This window comes from Epinephelus lanceolatus, chromosome 18 (genome assembly GCF_041903045.1).
Source record: "Epinephelus lanceolatus isolate andai-2023 chromosome 18, ASM4190304v1, whole genome shotgun sequence".
NCBI lineage: Eukaryota > Metazoa > Chordata > Actinopteri > Perciformes > Serranidae > Epinephelus > Epinephelus lanceolatus.
The window spans coordinates 34,182,235-34,203,894 of record NC_135751.1 but is presented as its reverse complement, the minus strand read 5'-3'; the positions used below and the strand labels follow the sequence as shown (position 1 = coordinate 34,203,894).

At 41.2% G+C, this 21,660-nt stretch overlaps 1 protein-coding gene across 1 annotated transcript in view; it reads right to left on the bottom strand.

The window, feature by feature from the left end:
* The window catches only part of myo15aa (myosin XVAa), a 55,412-nt gene that overhangs the window by 28,890 nt on the left and 4,862 nt on the right, over positions 1–21,660 (bottom strand). The window contains exons 5-28 of the mRNA XM_033645343.2: positions 19,532–19,622; positions 19,390–19,395; positions 17,210–17,313; positions 17,012–17,075; positions 16,648–16,761; positions 16,369–16,530; positions 15,560–15,673; positions 9,391–9,449; positions 8,440–8,563; positions 8,247–8,342; positions 7,976–8,107; positions 7,754–7,879; positions 7,367–7,444; positions 7,087–7,244; positions 6,958–7,003; positions 6,714–6,838; positions 4,568–4,685; positions 4,301–4,476; positions 2,796–2,880; positions 2,593–2,646; positions 2,409–2,490; positions 1,868–1,998; positions 1,528–1,623; positions 1,122–1,357 (exon numbers count right to left, since the gene is read on the bottom strand). Coding sequence (XP_033501234.2) covers positions 1,122–1,357; positions 1,528–1,623; positions 1,868–1,998; positions 2,409–2,490; positions 2,593–2,646; positions 2,796–2,880; positions 4,301–4,476; positions 4,568–4,685; positions 6,714–6,838; positions 6,958–7,003; positions 7,087–7,244; positions 7,367–7,444; positions 7,754–7,879; positions 7,976–8,107; positions 8,247–8,342; positions 8,440–8,563; positions 9,391–9,449; positions 15,560–15,673; positions 16,369–16,530; positions 16,648–16,761; positions 17,012–17,075; positions 17,210–17,313; positions 19,390–19,395; positions 19,532–19,622 — 2,577 coding nt within the window. The remainder of the gene's footprint in view (positions 1–1,121; positions 1,358–1,527; positions 1,624–1,867; positions 1,999–2,408; positions 2,491–2,592; positions 2,647–2,795; positions 2,881–4,300; positions 4,477–4,567; positions 4,686–6,713; positions 6,839–6,957; positions 7,004–7,086; positions 7,245–7,366; positions 7,445–7,753; positions 7,880–7,975; positions 8,108–8,246; positions 8,343–8,439; positions 8,564–9,390; positions 9,450–15,559; positions 15,674–16,368; positions 16,531–16,647; positions 16,762–17,011; positions 17,076–17,209; positions 17,314–19,389; positions 19,396–19,531; positions 19,623–21,660) is intronic.

Genomic DNA, 21,660 nt, shown 5'->3' with positions numbered 1-21,660 from the left:
GAGGCATAAAGGTAAAAATAAGAAAAAGTTACAGAGTGACAAAGTTGAGGAGGTGTCCTTAAGTTTGATTTTTGTGCCACATGCCACTACATGACTTTTAAAAATGGGTTTTCACTCTTACCTTAAAATTATTCCAGTAAATAATACAATTGTTTTTCTTTTGGGTATATTTGTTTCTTTAATTTACATGTACATTCACCGGCCACTTTATTAAGTACACCTTGCTAGTATCAGTTGCCTTCAGAGCTGCCTTAATTCTTGGTGTCATAGATTCAACAAGGTGCTGGAAACATTCCTCAGAGACTTTGGTCCATACTGACATGATGACATCACACAGTTGCTGCAGATTTGTCGGCTGCACATCCATGATGAGAATCTCCCGTTCCACCACATCCCAAAGGTGCTCTAGTGGACTGAGATCTGGTGACTGTGGAGGCCATTGGAGTACAGTGAACTCATTGTCATGTTTGAGATGATGTGAGCTTTGTGACATGGTGCATTATCCTGCTGGAAGTAGCCATCAGAAGATGGGTACACTGTGGTCATAAAGGGATGGACACGGTCAGCAACAATACTCAGGTAGGCTGTGGTGTTTAAACCATGCTCAGTTGGTACTAAGAAAATCTCCCCCACACCATTACACCACCAGCAGCAGCCTGAACCGTTGATACAAGGCAGGATGGATCCATGACGCCAAATTCTGACCCTACCATCTGAATGTGGCAGCAGAAATCCAGACTCATCAGACCAGGCAACGATTTTCCAATCTTCTATTGTCCAGTTTTGGTGAGCCTGTGTGAACTGTAGCCTCAGTTTCCTGTTGTTAGCTGACAGGAGCGGCACCTGGTGTGGTCTTCTGCTGCTGTAGCCCATCTGCTTCAAGGTTGGACGTGTTGAGATGCTCAGTTTGAACTTCAGCAGGTCGTCTTGACCATGTCTACATACCTAAATGCACTGAGTTGCTGCCACATGACTGATGGCTGATTAGTCGTTTGCATTAATGAGCAGTTAAACAGGTGTATCTAATAAAGTGGAGTGCATTACATTTCGACCTAACCCCCATCTGCATCTGAAATTTGCTTGTGAGGGATTTCCATCAATATAAATTAGACACGTCTTACTTCAGCAGGTATTTGTCCATCTTGGGCGACGGGGCGAAGCAGCAGACACACGCCAGCAGCAGCAGCCAGCCTCTCTCAGCATTGTCAACGTTTATGTTCCTCCACACCTGGTTGACGACCTGAGCCAGGATCTCGTCCTGTAACCCTGGCGACGACAGGCCCCTTTGGATGATGTAATTCCCAAACATGTTTTCCTGCGCCCCGTTCAGGTGAGGGTCGCCCATGAATCGTAATACCTGAAAGCAGAATACATGCACAAACAGTTACAACTAACTCTGATGTACTGGGCCACTGTTATGTTTAAAAAGTTGTTTCATAGAGCAACAACTGCACAGCAGCAGGGACGAGATGATGAATCTAAAGACTGTCCCTGGTGTGTGTGAGACAGTAAATGGAGTCAGCCCACCATGATGAAGAGCTCCAGAGCTTCTCCTCTCAGGTCCTCATCCACACGGGTCAGCGGTGACTCCAGAGGGGCCGTCAACATCCCAAACTTTGGCTCCTACAGCAACAAAATACTTCAAATGATTTATGGAAGCACAATAACTCAACACATTGTTCATGTTAACTACATAATTTTTAAAACATATCAACAACAGCATCCACTAGAACAGCAGTGTAGAGGGGCGAATCCAGAAACAGTCCTTCGTGACTACTTTCAGAAAGGTTAAAAATAAAATAAAAAACTAATGTGGGCAAATTCACAGAGAATGGATTGCGGCCCATCTTAAGGTTAGACGTCTCACCCTGAAGTAGATCTGCACGTAGCGGTAGAACGGGTAGTTGTTGATGTCCAGAGGCAGCGTGAGTTGAGCCTCTTCTTGAATATGAGGAGCTTGAAGCAGAGCCAGACAGTCTGAGTGCAGCTCCCTCCTGACTAGAAAGAGATGAAAGATGACGGCAAATAATAAGTCAACTGGCGTACATATACTGTGGAAGCATGGAGTCATTTAAAGTATGTTTCAACACGAAGACTACCACAAACTTTGGGTTAATCAACTACACTTAAGAATGTATACTGTGCTACTTTCTGATGATATTTAGGGTATGAAGTTGAAAATCTTTTTTAAAGATTGTAATTTTCCCTCCTGGTTTATTTATGAACTGATGGCCCTGCTGTCCCTCTGTCAGGACTGTTCACGTCACTCCTGGAGCGACACTGTCAGTGCTGATGAGATGAGACACATTCAGAGAGCTGAACGACGCACTCTGCTATTTGGTACATGAATAATATGTGTGAGCACTCTGATGTGGACTTCACTAACAGGAAGACAGGCATTAACAGACCTCCTGCTGTCTGCAGTAACGCGCCCAGCTCTGCAGGGATCACCAAGTGTGTGACATTCACCACCTCCCTCTTGGTCAGCTCCTGAAACAGTTATTGATTTTAATGTTTATTTAATGATTGACTGCCAAAGTGTGTCTATCTTGTAGGACAGATCTGTATATCCTGTTTAAACTTCCATCTCACCATCTCTCTTCTCCTTCTCTCCTCTTCAACTTTCCTCTGAGCTTCAAACTTCCTCTGCAAACAGATCACAGAAATCACACACTGAGCATGCCCACTTCAATCCAGAGTGAGGTGCATTAAAATGGAAGAAAATTAGGAAATACTTATTAACAGTATATGCATAAGTGATTTATGTGGGTCCTTTGACAGCAGACTTCATGTACCTTGATGTATTGCTTGCGGTTGACGTACATGTGGATGAGAGAGCGGAACCGAACTAGACTCTCCCTCATTTTCACATAGCGCCTCCTGGAGGACAGAATGAAAAACTGGGGTAAGAACATTAACACATCTCGTACCTAATGTCATGTTTATATCCAAACTTTTGTTACACATCTTACTATATAATGACAAAAACTGTCTGTCTGTGTATCTGTTCCACGTTTTCCTCCTCACTGACTTGGTCAATCCATGTGAAATTTGGCACAGTGGTAGAGGGTCATGGGAGGATGCGAATGAAGCAATATTACATCAATTGGCCAAAGGGGGGCGCTATAGCAACCGATTGAAATTGCAAACTTTGAATGGGCATATCTCATGCCCCATATGTCGTAGAGACATGAAACTTTGCACAGAGATGCCTCTCCTCATGAGGAACACATTTGCCTCAAGAACCCATAACTTCCGGTTGTATAGATTTTCCGCCATTTTGAATTTTTTGAAAAACACTTCAAATCGATCTCTTCCTAGGAAGTTTGAGCGATCTGCATGAAACTGGGTGAACATAATCTAGGGACCAATATCTAAAGTTCCCTCTTGGCAAAAGTTGGAAAACTTACTAAAACTAAGCTTCTATAAGGCAATGAATATTGCGGAGGGCGTGGCTCATCACATAAAGCTGTATAACATCTCAAGGGTTTCACTGATCACCACGCAACTTTGTAGGCATATGACCACACATAATCTGAGGGGACCCCTCCATTATTGACCCCATCAAACAAAATGGGGGCGCTAGAGAGCTAATTTCTTATCTAGGCCTAACCGCCATATGGATTTTTACTAAACTTGGTAGATATGTAGAACAGGACGCCTCAAGGTGACTGGAGAAATTTAACTCTAATTGGCAACTGGGTGGCGCTATAACAACAGAAAAATGCTTACAAATGGCTAAAATGCGACCGATCGCTGTGGCTCCCCCTGTGGACCAATGTTTGTTTGTTTTCTAATTTTTGGATTGACTAAGTCATGGTATGGTATGCTGTACTCAATGGGTATGGACTAGTACTGTAATTAGAAAGAGGAAAATGCTGCAAAAGCTTTGCTACAGAAGTCATAGTTATAATGTGTTTTGGATAATTACTGTAAAACTTCAATTAAAAGCCTGGTCCCAACTAAATGCCTAGTCTCTTTTACTTGCCCAGTATGGCTTCACATTTTGACAAATAACCACCTGTCTTAACTGACGCTTGGGGCTGTATTCACAAACATTCTTAGAACATCCTCAGAGAGCTCCGAACTCTGCCTAAAACTTATAGTAAAGAGTCTTAGTTTAAGAGTGATTTAGGAAGGTTTTCAGAGCAACTCTGAGCAAGGAAGGGACAGAAACTTTTTCCTTAGTGAGGAGGTGTGTTTGAACCAGTTGCTAAGTACAACACTTTCTTTTCACAGACATGATTGTGATTGCTGTTGATACAGTAGTTATGAAAATAGCAGTAGCAGTGAAGCTGACCTCATGAGGAAGCCTCGGCACTGTGCCTGCAGCGCGATGATCTTCTTGCGGAAGGCCACGAAGCGTTTCCTGACGAAGAACATGCGGGTGTAACGCTGCAGGGTGAGGGCGGCGAGCTGACGGGCGCGCTCCCGTTTACACTCCAACAGCTGGTAGACGTCCTCCTTCAGAAACAGCTGCCATTCATACACACAAACATGTCTTTAGCTTGTGCTGCTGGTCTTTTTGTGAAAGGATGAGCGTGAATAAATGAGAGAGGAGCCTCACCTTTGTGACCCCAACGTGGTAGGATCCTGGTCTGAGAAGACACAGCTTACTGAGCATGATCACACAGTTCTCTCCACTCGCAGCTGGAGGCTCATGTATCCCCACCAGAGACTTATACCTGAGGAGGGCACACATCCACATGCATGTACACACACACATACACAGGCTTATCCAACAACTCTCCACTGACTGATGCAACAGGTGACACTCTTTTCTACATCTCCTCAGACATGTAAGGTATCACTTCCCATGCTAAAGACCCAGTGCTTCTCCACCATAGTGCCTCACACCATCCATTAATTAAAGAGAGTTCACTCCAAAATCAAAAACACACATTTTTCCTCATACCTGTAGTGCTATTTATCAATGTCAATTGTTTTGGTGTGAGCTGCAGAGTGTCGGAGATATCAGCCGTAGAGATGTCTGCCTTCTCTCCAATATAATGGAACTAGATGGCACTCAGCTTGTGGTGCTCAAGTGATAAAAATACATTTAAAAAACTAAACAGCAATGTCTCTTTCCAGAAATCATGACCTGGTTACTCAAGATAATCTACAGACCTTGTTGTGAGCAGTTTCATGTAGGAACTATTTTCTTTCTACCGAGCTACACCTCTAACTGTACAGTAAAGAAGGGAGTGTGCATCTACACATGGATGAGGAGCTCATGCTCGTGGCAGCACCAGATGCAAATATTCATAGCGTCCTCCTCGGCTAAGTTGTAACATTAGCTACCTCAGTGGTGCTAGGTCAGGGATGGGCAACCTTTACTATCAAAAGAGCCAATAATAATAATTTTAAAAATCTGCGTGGAGCTGCAAAACATACTTGAGCCTTATAATAAAGATAATGTAACCTTTTACGTTTAAATTAGCCTATAATTATAGTCTCAGTGCACATGCTGTGTCTTTAACCGCCTGGAAAACACGAGGTTGGGCGCTGGGTGCTACTTTTGTGCCTTTTTTGAGCCAGCTTTCAAGAGCGCGGTGGCAGGTTGTGTCTGAGGTTACTAAGCAACCTTAACAAGTACTGTATCATAGCCTATTTATGTGAAATCCTGAGTGCAGAGCTAATCTTCTTCCAGGTGCTGTTTATAAGCGTGTAGGCCTATCGTCTGTGGGACAGATGTAAAGCTCTGGGTAGCCAACTACAACTTTTCCGTATTTATCAGACTGATATCTACATAAGAAGGCTGTGATTGGTTGGTTAGTTAGTTGGTTTCTCGGGGCATAGCTGTCGCGCCCTGAAAAATAGGCACTCTGGCGTCGCTCTGGTGTTTGAGTGTGTCTGCCACGCATCCTCATTGAAAACAATGAATTAGAGCATGCAAAAAACACAGCATGTGTACAGCCCCCTAATTAGCATTCATTAATAGGTTTTACCACAAGGTGGCTACTGTGCAGGGTGATATTTATGATTATTTTGTACTATGATTATTTAGTACACTTTACTTTGCAGAACTAGTCGTAAAAGCAAACAAATCTGTCCATGCCCCACTAAATTCTCTATTTTATTCCAAGACTTTAGCTAGCCAGTGAGAGAGACTCAAGACGAGCCACTGCTATCGAGGTTTGGCAAAATTTAGAGGAAAAAGGTGCCAGGCAGTAGATAATACATCTGCATAATAATGTGCCTTTTAGTTGTTGAAATGTTAAAACTTTTTTTCTTTTTTTTTTACTCGGTATCTAGGATTCACATTTGTACAATTAGAGAATGAAAGAATTTCTTTGCGCTTACAACATTCATGACTGATAATTAGGATGTTAAAAAAATAGCCATCAGTCATTTCCATATAATTTTTTTGTCAAAGCCACAGAGAGCCACTGGAGAGGGGCAAAAGATCCACAGATTACCTCCCCCTGTGCTAGGTGAACTAGCAGTGGATGCACACTTCCTTCTGCACAGTGATACCTTTGGTGGGTATACTTTGGCAGAAAGAAAATAGTTCCTATATGAAACTGCTTAGCGCTTTAAGCACCACATGTCAAGTGGAGAAAAGACAAATATTTCTACAACACTGATATCTCCAACACTCTACAACTCACACCAAAACAATCTAGACTGACAAACAGCACTACAGGCAAGAGGGGAAATATGTATTATTGATTTTGGGTGAAACTGTCCCTTTAACACTGCGTGTATGTTACCTGAACAGGAAGACGTAGAATGGCATTCTGACAGGATATCCCTCCCTACGGATCCTGATGGTCTCTAGAACACCTGAGTGTCTCAGCTGGTTGCTGACCAGCTCGTCCTCAAACACACCTGGTTGCTACACACACATGTGAACACATTTGGAAAACAGCGACTGTCATTTTCTACAGGATACAGTCAGACTGAACTCATGTATGAAAATGATCCGTGTCATCAGTAGAAATACAGAAAATCTACCTTCATATTATTTGGCTTAATGCAGCGAACAAAAAACGGGTTGCACCTGAAATAGAAGGAATAAAGTAAACAAGTAAATAACATCTCCTGCTTATTATTTACTGTGTAAAATCTTTATTCTTTATTCACCTCTCCATCTTCTCCACCAGCTCCAGCAGGGACTGTTGGAACTTGCTGCTGACGGTTGGAGCTTGGTACTTCCTGGTGACTGTGCTGCTCTTCCTCATGTGACCTCCTCTCTGCTGACCTGTGACCTCTGCGTGAACCAGGAAGAGGTTTGACACCATCTGGACACACACAAACACACACACATACATTCACAACATTCACACATGAAACAGAGCAGGTCTTCGAGGGGAACGTGAGCATGCATGCAGGTGTTGATGTGAAGACGCTCGTCTCCTCTCACCTTGTTCTTGCTCTGAATGAACAGGTCCAGGACATCCTGACGGACCTGGTCGTAGTTCTTATCGAGGAACTTGTAAACCTGAATCATTGATATCAAATCAAAATGTCTGCTGCTGCACCACTTCAGTGACTTTTGCTGTTGTGCCACGAGTTTGACATTTGTTGTTTTGTGATATGTGTGATATATTCACATGTATCAACTCGAAGGACCTGAAACTGTGCAAAGAATCAGTCTGCCCTTCACTATTACTTAAAGCCATGCTGCTACAATACCTAAAAACAGAAGTATACTCCTGGTACAGATCAGAATTTATCAATAATGTTTTTGATGTCATTGAGTAAAACACAGGTTTTGTCACTTGAGATGAACCAGTGAGGAGCTTCATACCTGGTAGGTGACCCTGCCAGCAAAGTGCTTGATGGTGAACTCTGGGTGTGGCATCTTTGGCTTCATATACAGTGGGTTGTTGCCATGGTGATAGTGACACTTTTGGAGGAACGTGTGGTCTGTCGCCTGGCAACAAAGCAGCAGACTGTAAGTGATGTGCAATAATCAATCGATCAATCTGTGGGTGGAGCAGGTGTTCTCTTTAGATCTCTCCTGCCCCACCTGTGGGAAACCACACTGGTCGTCCAGGATCCTCAGTATCCCATGAGGCTTAGCGGCAATGAGGTCAATGCAGGGCTGGTTGTCACTGAATGGGATGTCCTGCCAGGGGATCTGTTCCCGGCTGTATTCCTCCTGCATGGGGATCACACGTAGGAGTGTTTCTGTCAATCAACCTATCAATTAATTTACTAATACTTCCAACATTAGAAGAGATCTGTGTGTGTGTGTGTGTGTGTGTGAGAATGTCCCTGCAGGTGTGACGTCGACTCACCTGTTCTTCCCTGAACACGATCCTGTTGAAGAAGAACTGCAGGTACTCGTTTGCATAATTAATGCAAAGCTGCTCAAAGCTGTTGAAGGCCAGATCCTGTTGTTCCCACACACACACACACACACACACACTTGGAGTCCTTCTGCTTTGCAACACAAGAAAGTGACAGACAGGTGATAAGATGGTGTTGTACCTCAAATCCGTAAATGTCCAGGATGGAGATGGAGAGCGTGTGTTGGCGGGGATACACCTGAGCGTTGATCCTCTCTGTTAACCAATGGAAGAGCAGCGAGTACAGAATCTTGGCAACAGCATCTCTGGAGAACAAAGATTTGTGTGTGAAAGACAGACATAGCAGGGGGCAGGAATACTGTCTAGAAATTAGGAAGAGAAAGTAGGACGGCAAATTAGGGCCACTGTATGTAAAATAAACCAATAAAACAAAATTTAAAAAACACAGAGCCGAAGTAGGGGGATGATATTTTATGAAAAAAAAAATCATTTTGCAAGATCATGAGAAAAAAACTTGAATATTCTTTGAGATTATAAAGTGCCAAATTTACATGAAAAAAACTCAAATTGTGTTTCATTTTATTTTATTTTGTTTTGTCAACTAACCATATTGCTTCACTTTGCAAGGCTAGATCAACCTCAGCACACAGCAGACGACACTGGTAAACAGGGAATCCAGCAAACACTGAGATGACCTTCATTTAAACGTCCAATCATGTCATCCAGTTATAGCTCAAAAATACTTCCAAAATGATTGTTGAGCATCTGGGACGTTACCTGGCCATTGACTGGACGTCCTTCCTGGGCGTCCAACAACATCAAAATATGACTGTGAACAGGTCTATTCAGCTATTCTGCTAAAATGTATGTGCACAGTGTGCATTCATCAGCTTTATACACCCTAAAAACTGAAAAATAGTATAGTATAGTATACCTTGACTTACACGGGACACAAACCCTTGGTATCCTGGGTGAAAGTCCTGAGCTTGATCCATTTATCAACCACAACTTCTTTCTTATATGTAATCACTTACACACACTTTTTTTTATGACATCGCATGACTTTCTGGCAGAAAATCCAACAAATTGAAGTTGTATGGTACATTACTTTTCCCTGCCCCTTCTCTCTCACCTGGCATCGACAGCACTTTCAACAGTCAGTGGGGTGTAGATCTTGTCCCTCATTGTCTCCTGTAAAGAAGACAGAAGGTAAAAATCACAACCTCCTCATGGCAGCTGACTCCGGACTCTTAACCATTCTCATCCTACTTGAGCTGTGTGCGGCCTTTGACATAATTTCTCACAACATCCTCCTTAACAGACTGACCTCCATTGGAATCACTGGCACACCCCTTGGCTGGTTTAAATCCCATCTCTCTGACCATACTCAATTTATCCAGCTCTAAACATTCAAATCCCAGCCATTCCCAGTTACTACCGGTGTTCCTCAAGGTTCTGTCTTGGGCCCCCTTCTGTTTATCATCTACTTACTTCCTCTTGGCTACATCTTCTGTAAATTTAACATCCACTTCCATCGCTATGCGGATGACACCCAGCTCTATCTGTCCACCATACCTACCTCCACCCCAGCCTATTCAGTATGACTCCCGTCCATCAAGCCACACACATCCACTTTTTACACAGAATTTTATTCACTGAAAATTTGCTTTGCTGAATATTTATTGGTTGTTTTGTTATTATTATTTTTTTATTTAGTTATTTATTTTATGTTACTTTTTTCCTTATCACGCTGACTTTTTAAATCTGCTGTTATTTTTTCTGTCTTTGCCTGTAAGGTGACCTTGAGTGTTGTAATAGGTGCCTATAAATAAAATGTATTATTCAATATTATTATCATTATCAAAGTCTACATCTGCTAAAATGTCTTTTTTTCCTTTTTGTTTTTTATGAGCTTCTCTCCTGCATTTGTTCCCAGAGACCTCCTTCACCTCCTCAGACACTTTTATTTCAAACGTTTTATCCCTTCAACTTTACATTAGAAATGTTTAAAGGCCCTTCACACTCATTAGTTTGTCGACTCCACTCACACTCTTACTCATGTTGCCAGATTAGACCTCTTACTGAGAATGTGGCTGTGTCTGAAGTCATATATACAGTGAAAACCTCAACACCACGCTGCTAAAGGCTTTTTTGTTTGTCCTAACTTTTACAAACTACACCACGCTTTCATCCTCTCTTCACTTATTACTTTTCTTCCACTTTTTACCTTCGACTCCACTGCCGTTTCAGTCCTACTGGACCTTCGTCAAGAGTGTTAAACTTGCTTAATTCGTTAAACACTCTTGACAAAGGTCCAGGAGGACCAAAACATTACTGTTACTAATAAATTGTGAAGCTGAGCAAGAGCAGTGTGCAGGATTATCTGTTCCAAGACTCCTGTGATATTTTCCAAAGAACCTGCACCTGAGACAGTTGGATGTGCAAATATCTTTCTCCAAACTAATCTCCACTTGGCCAAACATCATCTCTGCTTCCCTTCCTCTCGACTCCCCCACTTGTATTTCTTCCACTCTCTTATTCATTGACGTGAGTGTCTGGGACTCGGGGTCTGATCAGATAAAGAATGCTCTGAGACTTGAGACCTTCTCTTACTTAAATGCACTAGATCATCACACACACACACACACGCACACACACACCTCATCCGGCCAAAGGAAATGAGTGGATACGACCGACTCCTCTCCTGTTACATAGAAACCATAGGAACCACCATGGTGATTAGAGATTCAATTATACCAAAAGCCTTAGCGTATAAGAGCGTGCATGTGTGGAGGACATAAGGTGCGCCATGATCACATGTACATTTAATGTATTCCTGTCTCCCTCCTTCTTCCTCCCTCATCACCCTCGTCCCTCGTCAGAAGCATCATGAGACCGTCAGCACGACTGGATTCTGCTCCTTCTTTTAAACTGGACGCTCAAACAGGATGTTTTATGGTCAGATACTGGAATATGACAGGATGAGGATCAAAAACAGACGAATTTGGGTGAAGGAAGGAGATTTTTTTCTCTGATTTCTTTTATTCTTTCTTGCTGATCTTTTGACACTTTCTTTGGAGTTTTTTGATTGATCCACTTATGCCAGCAGGGTAGTTCCTGTTTAACCTGCATTTCACAGGGCCGGAATGGCTCCTTGGATACCACCAGCAAACTTTGCCAGAAACAGAGGAGTACAACATGACAGTTTATTTTCTTTATTTGTCCTCTAAAGATTTTTGGATGTGTGAGTGCTCTCACGAGACAAAATCCAGAGCAAGCCAGATATCTTCAAAAGGTTTTCTTTTTTATCATTATTATTATTGCTGATCCTTGGTGTTTTCAAATGAGTTCCTGAGATCTCAAAACAACTTGTGAGTCCTCGCCTCACACTTATATGTGAAGCCAATGAATTTCTACTCCTGCCTGGTCACACACACTGGAGGAGATTCAGTATAAAGACAATGAGTATAAGTCTTGACCATGAGCTTAAGGATGCGGCAAGTTAATTTAAAATCCTTAAGAAAGAAAAAAGTTCCTCTCTCGTTCAATGGGCTATGATGTGAAAAGTCCAACTGTGTTAGCTTGTACTATTGTGAATTTACTACTGCTGAGTGTAGCTATTTTTAACTAGAATTACCACTTTGTGGTTGTATGCCTTCGCACTAGTCAAGCTGCAGTTACAGTTTACATCCATGTCTATAAGAAACATGGATGCATGGAGAGAATTTGGCTGAAAGAACGTAATTCGATATATTTTTTTACACCATAGACAAAATACCAACAATCAGGTAAACAACAGCACTGTTACAGACTCTGTGGGCATGGGAATGCCAATCACTCACATATATTTTGGTCATGTTTTAAAACTACAAACATTCAGGAATATGATTATTCTGATTCTTTAGAGAGTTTTAGGTTACAGGATCCCGAGGGACCCCCGGATTGTGTAGCTGGGATTAGTAAGTGAGGACATTATTCATCAAAAGGACACTTATCTGTTCAAAATCCTAATACTGGCATGCAAAAAGGCCATTACTAGGAACTGGCTAAAACGTGACCCTCCAAGTCCAGGACAGTGGGTGAACTAGAAGAGGAGGAATAATATCTCATGGAAAAACTGACCTTTCCCCTGAGAACTAAAGTAAGGACACATGCAACGCTGGGGTAAATGGACAGACTATAAGAGAAATGAGGTGCTATTTAGTCAGCTGATCTGAAGACATATAAAAAAGTTGTAAACTGAGGGCAGTAGTCCGTCCCCCCCTTGACCTTTGACCTTGGACCACCAAATTCTAATCAGTTAATTTTTGAGTCCAGGTGGGTGTTGGTGCCAAATTTAAGGAAATTCCCTCAAGGCCGTCCTGAGATATCACGTTCATTATGATGTCTCTCTAAAAAACACCCAGATCTGGGGACACAATCGCTGCTGGAAACGCAGCAATGACTCGCTGAACAACAACCAGTTTTGTCGTTTGTTGGTCTGGAACAGTGGTCTGCAGCTTGACAGCAATCTCATCAAGGTGTCACACTTTCCACCATCCCTTCATCCTCCCGATGACTTAGTCAGCTTAAACATGTAATCAAAACGTGTAAACAAAGCGTCTGAAATATACTTAACCTATCTATGATTTGCAGAAATGTATAATGCTGTACAATGAATGTGTGTGTGCCAATATGCATTGTTGACATATGTGTAGTGTGTAAGTGATACACCCAAATGAATGAATGAATGAATGAATGAATGAATGAATGAATGCTGACGTATCAAAGTTACATTCTGAGCAGTTAATGGAAACTGTTTTGTTTTATAAAGTGGTTCTGTTACCATGTGGAAAGTAAATCACTGAGATCAGATTTAATTTGAGATTTGTCTTACACAACATAATGAATGAATGAATGAATGAATGAATGAATGAATGATGAGAGTATCACAGGAGGTCAGAGGTTACAGGGGAGATACTTGACAGGGAGCCTAAATCTGAGACACTAAATAAGACACGGTGATGTGTCAGGTAGAATGACAGAGGTGTCAGAGCAGATGATGTCACTGCTGAGGATCATTATTCTCAGATACAGTTAATGTACTGTTTACAAGTATGAGTATCGTTCAAGTAAAATGTGCCAAACATGATTTGAGGCCTAATTCTGCGATTGTTCAGTAAATACTTTTCTAATAATTAATAAATACTTCTGATCAACCCATCTTAATTTCAGGCTTACAATGACAACTTTTGGTCATCATATCAATGTTTAAAGTGATTTATATACAGTTTAAGCTGACTTTGTCATTGGGAAGTAGAGGGGGATGTTGGATGGAGTGTAACCTAGGGCGAGATGCCTGCCAAGCTGTAGACCACTACTCACAACCAAAATCACTGGTTGTTTTTTGGTGATCCTTCACGCTGTTTAAACGTTAAACATTGCGTCATTTCCCACAAGTAACGTACTAAATTTTTCTGGCAACTGGGTTCATAAAACAAGAAACACTCCTTTTGGATATTTGGGAAAAATTGTGGAGGGAAAGCAGTTTTAACCTACGTAAGCGTATTGCGTATATTCACTTGACAGCAAAAAAAAAAAAATCTGTTTTATTGAGTATTTTTTTCTGTTTTTCATGATAATTTTTTTTTCTGTTTTTTGTGGTATTTTTTTGGGCTCGATATAATGGAAGCAAACATGACCCGCTTGTTTAGTTTAATCCAGTTTTACTTTGTTTTGGGTTATGTATCCAACTGATTCTGGAGAAACACTGCAATGTCCAGCAGATCTGAATGGGCTTTTCATCTGAACAACCACAAAGTCTTAAGGTGCCTGCGTAAAGTCGACAAACTAATGATAACACCATCTATATGACTTAAAGACAAGAGTATCTCCCAGTGTCTCAAACCCAAAACAAAGTAAAACTGGATTAAACTAAACAAGCGGGTCATGTCAGCTCTCAAGAAAGGAATGAAAGCATCTGTTGTTCTATTGCTCTCTTAACTCAGAAAAAAATACTCTAAGGGTAAAAAATTACCCTGAAAAACAAAAAAAAATTACCCCGATAAACAAAAAAAAAAATACCACGAAAAAAAACCAGAAAAAAATTACCACGAAAAAAAAAACAAAAAAAAATTACCACGAAAAAAAACAAAATAAAATTACCACAAAAAAAACAAAAAACATTACCACGAAAAAAAACAGAAAAAAATTACCACGAAAAACAGAAAAAAAAATTCCACGAAAAACAGAAAAAATTACACCAAAAAAAAAAATTACCCCGAAAAACAAAAAAAAATTACCCTAAAAAACAGAAAAAAAGTACCATGAAAAACCTAAAACAAAATACCATGAAAAACAGAAAAATAAAAAAATTACTCAGAAAAACAGAAAACATTACTCAATAAAACAGATTTTTTTTTTTTATTTGTCAAGTGAATACAATACTATTAACCAAACTACTCCTTTTAATAAAATGTTTGGACCTGCAAGCAGTTATATCAGGTTTCAAGCACCCCATGCAGCTCAGGACATATGAACTGAATGTGAACTATGTGATATAATGTACTGACTTAAACATGATTGTGAAATAATATGAACAGTGACAACACAAAACTCACAGGTGTAATGTACTGAATAAAATGTAGGAAATAAAATAATACTAAAATATTTTTTTCATCTGAGGTAGAAGTGAGGTGACAACAACAGCAGATTATTTAATATGAAACAATGTATTACAGACTTTAATAAACTCCACCAACCACTCAGTTAAAAAACTGAAAACAATAAGCATCTGTTACAGTTTACAGCTCCACCGTTGGACCAAAGAGACACTTTGCAGTTGTTCATGAGCATTTTAAAAGTCTATTAAGAAACAGTGAACTGATGACCTGTTCAGTGATGAGAACTTAGACACCAAAATCATCTCCTGGTTCCCAGCAGACTATTTGCTTTAATATTAGTGCTGTCACTGATGAGGACTGAACAACAAAAAGGACAATCCAAACCAAGAGAACTTACCTTCATCAGTTATATCAATATTTTAACTCCCCAGAAATCAAACTTTCTCTTATATAAAAAAAGAGATGTTGAAATGACAGATTGCTCTACCCATTAGATAATGGTATAATGCTATTCATTTATAATGGCACACCCACAAAGCTGATCAATCTTAGCTCTAAATGTTCTGAGACAGCAGGTTAAATAACCACCCTGTACAAGAAGACAAAGATTCAAACCTCTGACACCTCGTGTTTCCAAGCCTGTATATGAGGTACTGAAGTTTTAACACACATGCACATAAAGCTCAGCTTGATACTGACTGTGACTTTGTAGGTGATGGCTTTCTGAAGTCCCTCTGGAGAGATCTGCAGCAGCTCTGCCACCACTCTGATCTCCTGGGCACTCACCACTGACGCCACCTCCTGGCCATCCGCCTGTTGTGCAACACAGAGAGAGAAAGACAGTGAAAACACTTCATCTGTTGTGTGTTTGATCGTCATACTCTGGTTCAGTGGTTCACTGGTGTGCCGTGATGCAAATCCAGTTGCGCCATGGGATTCTGTGATAACCACACATTATTATTATAAGGACAAATTTTTAATTGACTGTGTCAGTATGTCCTTGCCTGACACTGGATGTCTAGCTTTGAAGAGGGCATACATAAGGTTCACCTCCAGTTCAGTTTTAAATAGTAAGATTTTAGCAAAAATGAATGTGTTTGGGAAGTTCTGAGAATACAGCAGGATAAATGAGACTGGGATTATACTGCACGAGTTGTGTGAGAGTTTTTAAGCGGATGTTTTGATATAGCTCTCTTGTGTTAAATGCAGTTGCCTATGACTTCAATTCATCAAGACTTTTCTCAGATTTGGATTCTTCGTTCACTGGAGGCATGCAAGAAAAACAAAGATTAATTCACAAAGTTTAGGAACACTGGGTGAGTAACTGATTTACAAATTGTCATTTGGAGGGTGAAGTATTCCTTAAACATGATCTGGGTGGTCAAAATATTCCACAAAATGTACCAAACATCTATTCTGAATATAGCACATGTACAGTGGTGTTTGAATTGCCTGACTCCAAATAATAAATATTAATAACAAAATAAAAATAAAGATGGAAACACGACCTCATATCTCTGAAAGTAGACGTTGCCCAGGTGCAGTATGGAAGAAAGAACTCTAAAGATGGCCGACTGGTCGTCAGGGGTGAAGTGAAGGATCTCCATGGCAGCGAGCAGACGCAGGAAGTCCTCAGCATCATTCTTTCCTGTTATCCCACAGTCCCCTCCCTTCATGGTGACAAAGAGAGAGACAGGGCACAGTAGTTTGGGGTGACAAGCTCACTTGATCTGAGCAGCCTGATCTCCACAGGACATTATGATGATGGTGCTGCGCTGTGTCTCTACCTGGTTGAGGTAATAGTAGGTCTCAGCCTCCTGGAGATAGAAAGCCTGCCTCTGCTGCGAGGGGAGACCTGCCAGCATCTCATAGAAGATATGATAGTTCCTTTCATCTTTGGCCTGAAGAGAAACACACATTTAACACTGTCACATACAGGACTTTTTAAAAGCTGTGTATTTATGTAATTTTTCCAGTCCACATTGTTTCAGTATTTTGCCTTATTTTATTTTCTCTTTTTTGTATATTTAACGTATGCGCTAAAAACCAAAGGAAGTTCCTTGTAAGTGACAACCTTCTTGGCAATAAATACAGATACAGAAAAGTATCAGATATAAAGTGTCATCCTGTGTGTGTGTCTGCGTGTGTCACCTGGAAGACAATACGGGACTTTTCCAGTAGATACTGAGAGGTTATGGCACCACTGATCACACCACTGGACAGAGACAAAGACAGCATAGAGCACAGAGTGAACAAGAGAGCAGAGGAAACACAAAAGTGTGTTTTAAACATCATTAAAGAAGAGATGGGATCAGGGAGTAAACCTTTCTGGTTCTATTTCATACTCACTCCTCCAGAAAGACCTCTATGTATTTCCCGAAGCGACTGGAATTATCGTTCCGTACAGTTTTGGCATTTCCAAAAGATTCCAGCAGAGGAGCTGCCTCAAGTATCTACGAACATTCACACACACAGTAAATGAAGAAACCATTATCAGCTGTGTGACAGTAACAGCAGCCTGTTTACAGCCATTATTTAATGCAGATATAAAATCTAGTAGCTTAAACGAAAACTTCACCCCCAAAATGATTGATTCTATATCCGTGATCAAGTTACGTGCACAGTAATATTCCGAATTAAGCCTTATTCTGAATGTGGCACTGATTAGGACATGTGAGATATGCTGATATTATTTGGGTTTTAGGAGCATTCTTTGGACATGTATACAGTGCATTCATGTGTCTCAATGGAGGTCTTTCATGTAGTATGTGACACACGGCCTCTTGTCGGCTGTTTACAATCGGCTCTCTGTGTTGTCATGGATGCATTGTTCACAAACCATCCCACCAACAGTTTGAAGGCTGTGGGGTTGAGATGCCCGAAAGAAAAGCCCACATATATGGTCATAAGGGGAGGCACACCTACTTTAAACTTTATAAAAAACATGGATATTAATAGGTTTTTGAATATGCATAAACATCACAACACCACGAATGAAAAGGGAGGCTGTGTTCACACAGTCCAACACATCTGCAACTGGTGGAAAACTGAAAAAAAATCCTATTTTGATGCTCCAGCCGTTCCACTTCTCCATAATTTGACATGATAGAGGATACACCCATTAAGTTCTGTAGCTGGGTGCAACTTGCATTTTTTTCGCATCTGATTGCAGTTATCCATGTGGCAAAGTATAAACAGAGTAACAGCAGAGAGAAAAGGAAAACTGAAATTTTTAGACTGGAAGCTGCAGGTCCTAGTGCAGAGACATTTCTCTAAACCTCAGGAAAAGAATTTAAACATTCATTCATTTTCTGGAGCCTATCGCAGCTGACAGGTCGAGGACAACCATTCACACTCACACCTACGGACAATTTAGAGTCACCAATTAACCTGCATGTCTTTGGACTGTGGGAGGAAGCTGGAGTACCAGGAGGAAACCCATGCTGACACAGGGAGAACATGCAAACTCCACTCCCTGAGGTCTGAACGCTTGCTGTGAGGCGATAACGCTAACCTTGCAGCCCAGTAAACGGGGATATCAGTGGAATATTCATTTTCATCAGCCATGTAAACAGCTTAGTAGGAATATTACTGTAAGACAGATTTTTCCACTGTTTAGCAATAAGATATGTTTTAGATGTTTTATGTTTTAGAGATGAGAGAAAATGAGAAAGAGAAAAAGGACATAATTGGTTCCGGGGGAGAGTTGAGAGAGACGGGAAAAAAAGAGGGAGGAAGGTTGTAAGTGACGGAACTGTGTTGTTGTACTGGTGCTGTTCTCGTGCTGTGAAGTTGAATAATACAGCTGACGTTTTGAAAGAGATTCGTCTGGTTCTTTCTATAGCACTACAGTGTTATATTATCTTTTCCTGAATAAGGGCAAAAACCGGCATATTTAGTGCATGCAAATGTAATCACTGTATCGCGCTGTGTTACCTTGAAATCATGAAGAAAATTTAATATTTCTTGCAGCCTCCACAGTGAACGAAGAATCCAAAAACAGACTGAATTCTTAATGAACTGGAGTAAAAAGGGGTCGGTGTTTAACAGCAAAACTATACCAAAAAACATCTGTTTACAAACTCTTACATAACTCCTGCAACATTATCCAACTCTCATTTACTCATTCTTATATTCAGTACTTCCCAAACACGTGTTTTTGCTAAAACCTTCCTATTTAAAACACAGTACATGTGCGCTACTCGGCCATGTGTGAGATTGTTCATGCAGAAGTGTTTTCCACACGAGTTGAAGGTCACACAAGGTGAGTAATTGATATACAACTGATCATTTTAGGGGGTTAGGTGTTCCTTTAATTAAAGACTGTGTAATGCTCATTTGAAATTCAACACAGATCATCACTCAGAGACTTAAATGATGCTAGATTGATTTTCTAAAGCAAGAAAAAAATAAAAAAAATCTCTGGTGAATATTGCCACACACCGCAGCAAAACACATCAATTCTTAAGGCCTTATGTGAAGATGAGCTGTTAAATATAAAGCACAAGTCATGCAGGGAACCCCACTACCTCAATCTGCAGCCGGCAGAGACACAGAGACATGGAAAAAAAGACGCACAGAGGCATTAGTCATCCTTCAAGACAGGAACGTGTGTGTGTGTGTGTGTGTGTGTGTGTGTGTGTGTGTGTGTGTGTGTGCATGCGTGCGTACCTGTTGCGCAAGATTGCATTTGTGATCTATTGCTGCTAGGTAGCGAAGGACCAGTTTGGTGGCCTCTGTTTTCCCAGATCCGCTCTCCCCACTGAAACACAGTAACACACACTCAGTCGGCAGAGATAACGCCCATCAACAGGACTCAGCAGCTGATACATTATATATAATGAATTGTCCCAGTGCTCTGCTGAAGAGGTCGCAGCACTGCTGTGCGTGTCTGAAACCCACAAATATTGTGAAGATGAGCGCGTAGCAACGTGTGCTTCTACTTAGCATGGAAAGGGACGGACAGATATGAAGAATATGGTCAATTTAAAGGATACATTTATCTATGGTTTTCTACCTCAGTATCCTCATGTGACTGTGTACCTGAGATTTCTTTTCTGGGGTCGTTGTTTGCAGAGACAAGGGGGAATGATTAAAAGCCAGTGCTCAGCTTCAATCGACAATCATAAGTCCACGGACCAAGCCAGAGATCTTGATATTGTCATGAACTCATACCTGAATTTCACAGCCACTCCAAAGCCAGCCCATCACCTACTAAAAGACTATATCAATGATTAAAGGATTGATGTCTCAGCAGGATTTGGAAAGACTCGTCCATGCATTTATCTTCAGCAGACTCGACTACTGTAACAGTGTCTTAACAGCTCTGGCTTAAAATTCATAATGCTGCTGCTGAAATCTCCCTGGCTTCCTATCCACCTACAAAGTGATTTCAAAATACTACTGTTAGTTCATAGCACTGAATGGTTTACGGCCAAAATACATTTCTGATCCTCTGCGACATTATGAGCCCTCCAGACCTGCTCTGGTGCATCTACTGCTAGCTCACCTAGCACCACTGACCTAGCTGGTTACATCTCAGCCGAGGAGGACGCCATTAACGTTTACATCTTGTGCTGTCACGAGCATCAACCTCCCGTCTATGAGCAGATGCATGGTGATACGGTTGCCGGATGCAGTTTGCTAGAAAGAAAGTAGTTCCTACATGAAACTGCTCACAACAAGGTCTGTGGATTATCTTGAGTAACCGGGTCATGATTTCTGGAAAGAGACATTGCTGTTGAGTTTTCCAAATATGTTTTTTGGTGCTTTGAGCACCACAAGCCGAGTGCCATCTAGTTCCATTATATTGGAGAGAAGGGAGACATCTCTACAACCGATATCTCCAACACTCGATAAATCACTCCAAAACATCTAGACCAGGGGTGCTCAGCCTGAGGAACACAATCATGGCTCAAATCCGGTCCACTCGATGACTTTGCACACCTAATATTGAAGCAGTTGCGAAGGCTAAGAGGTGCAGCTGTCAGAAGCAGGTTAAATGAGTATCCTACTTCATGTGAAATGCTGCTTCAGAGGCTTTTCCACCCCGACCAGAATACAGTTCTTTGAAAAAACAATTAATACTTATTGTGGTCAAATTTTAAAGATATTGAACATCGTGTAAAATATTGTCAACCAGCAGCTTCAGTACAAAAGAGTCTGTATCAGACTTCTATTTCAAAACACTTTTGGTGGCGCCCTACAGCTATGGTACTACCAAGAGTTTAGATATGTAAATGGTCTGTAACCTGCTTCTTCAATAGCTTTCATTATCTGTTCTTCTGCCTATGACTAAGATGAGTTTGGCACCCCTGATCTAGACCTATGTAGGTACTAGTGCTAGTATTTAATATTCTTCATTTGTAGCCTTGATGAACGTTCATTGCACACTGGGCTGATAATCCATTTGCTAAAAGGCAAAGTGGAGGTGGAAGCTCATTAAGAGTGAACATTATCCGCACTTTGAGCACCGCTACACGCAGCTTTTATTAATCACTTAGATGGTCCATTATATGACCCTTCTCACCTTCCTGCTGGTGCTCGTGGAGCATTTGGCTTAATTGACTACGTGATGTGAAACCAAGCTAATCTTCCATCGGGCAAGGCCTCAATTCCACTTTTGCGTTAAACCACCTGAAACGCTCGTACACACACACACTGTGCTTCATTACTGCCAACAGCTTAGTGCTAAATACCACCATTATGTAAGCTTGGCCAAAGGGGGGGCAGGAGTTTGTGTGTGTGTGTGTGTGTGTGTGTGTGTATTTAGGGACACCAGCACCTTGACCACATTCCAG